Source organism: Trachymyrmex cornetzi, unplaced genomic scaffold (genome assembly GCF_001594075.2).
Source record: "Trachymyrmex cornetzi isolate Tcor2-1 unplaced genomic scaffold, Tcor1.1 scaffold38, whole genome shotgun sequence".
NCBI classification, from domain to species: Eukaryota; Metazoa; Arthropoda; class Insecta; order Hymenoptera; family Formicidae; genus Trachymyrmex; species Trachymyrmex cornetzi.
In genome coordinates this window covers 53614-55415 of record NW_017298534.1, presented here as the reverse complement: position 1 = coordinate 55415, position 1802 = coordinate 53614, and the positions used below count along the sequence as shown (strand labels likewise).

Here is a 1802-nt window from a genome sequence, read left to right as displayed (position 1 = left end):
GAGCTGGAGAGCAGACTCCTGGGAGTAAGAGGTCATCCAGTAGTGATTATGGGAGACTTTAACGCGCGCGCCCACGCATGGGACCCTGGGCGGCCTAACAGGCGAGGAGCTATCCTTGCGAGCTGGATGGGGTTAATGGACTTGCAGATTATTAATGAGGGAAGTGAACCAACGTGCGTCCATCCGCGGGGTGTCTCATGCGTCGATATCACGATGGCGACTTCTAACGCGGCAAGGAGGATCTCGGCCTGGAGAGTCGAGGCGGGTCTGGAGTCCCTCTCGGACCACAAATATATTGTGATGGAGGTTGGGACTTCCTTGGTTGGGCCTACTATGGGGAGGACAGCGTTGAGAGCCTTCCCCAGATGGGCGGTCGGGAAAGCCGACCTAGACTTAATGGAGGCAGCGGCGGTCTTCACAGCGTGGGCCCACACTCCTGGCAACGGCACCTTGGAAGCTGAGAAGATAGACCGAGCGTTACGGGATATATCGGACACGGCGATGCCGAGGAGAGGAGCAGCCAAGAAGCCGACCACCTATTGGTGGAATGAGGAGATATCAGACCTGCGCCGAAAATGTAACGCGAGTAGAAGAAGGCTCACGCGAGCGCACGCGAGGAATAGGATACCTCCCGCAGACATTCAAACTTATTGGGATGAGCTGCGGGAGGATAGACGTAGGCTAAGAGTAGCGATCAAACGGTCGAAGGTGAAGCTGTGGGGTGAGCTCCTGAACGACCTCGACAGGGACCCCTGGGGCATGCCCTACCGACTGGTGCTTAGGAAGCTGCACGCGGGCGGCGCGTCGGTCGTGGAGGTGCTCCCTCCTGAGATAGTAGAGGAAATAGTAACGACACTATTTCCTGCGGACAATACCCCGCAGGATCCTGGGGTCCCAGTGGAATGGCACGAAAACATGGAGGTTACTCCAGTGGAAGTGTTGGAGGCTGGGACTAGGGTCAAGCTAGGGAAGGCACCGGGCCCGGACGGGATAACGGGGCATGTGGTGAAAAAGACACTAGAAAGCCTTGCCCCTCTGTGGGCGAGGTGCTTTACGGAATGTCTCAGGAGGGGGCACTTTCCACGGAAGTGGAAAATGGCGAGACTTGTATTAGTCAAGAAGCCGGGCAAGCCGGATCTTTCCCCGTCCTCGTACAGGCCATTGTGCTTGCTCAGCGAGGCGGGGAAACTTCTGGAAAGGGTTATCGTGCGAAGGCTCCAGATGTTTCTGGACGACACGGAGGGAGTGGCGAGCAGCCAATACGGCTTTCGATGACAGCGCTCCACCATAGATGCGATATGGTGTTTGAGGGAACGCGTCGAGCAGGGTACACGGGACGGGGGTGTCGTGGTCGCGGTGTCTTTGGACATCGCGAACGCGTTTAACTCCCTCCCGTGGCCCGTTATTAAAAGAGCTCTAGGAGAGAAGGATGTTCCGGGGTACATCCGGAACATCTTTCACGATTATCTCGCGGATAGGGGACTCTCATATGTAAATAGAAGAGACAGGCTAGTGCGAGAGGCTATGACGCGCGGAGTTCCGCAGGGTTCGGTCCTTGGACCGACCCTGTGGAACATAGGCTATGATACGGTGCTGAGGGCGAATATGCCGATTGGCTGCTCGGTACTGTGTTATGCGGATGACACGTTGGTGGTCGCGTGCGCTGCGTCGTTCGATGAGGCACGCATAAGAGCGGAGATGGGGGCCACTTTTGTCATGAGAATGATAGAGAGGCTAGGCTTAAAAGTGTCGATCTCAAAGACCGAGGCGGTGGCCTTTACGGCCGAGGAGATCCCGAGGGG

At 56.9% G+C, this 1802-nt stretch overlaps 1 protein-coding gene across 1 annotated transcript in view; it reads left to right on the top strand.

Moving 5' to 3' along the window:
- Nucleotides 1-1524: 1524 nt before the first annotated feature.
- The window catches only part of LOC108763698 (multidrug resistance-associated protein 4), a 17961-nt gene continuing 17683 nt past the window's right edge, over nt 1525-1802 (top strand). The window contains exon 1 of the mRNA XM_018511543.1: nt 1525-1646. Within this exon, the coding sequence (XP_018367045.1) occupies nt 1525-1646 (122 nt within the window). The remainder of the gene's footprint in view (nt 1647-1802) is intronic.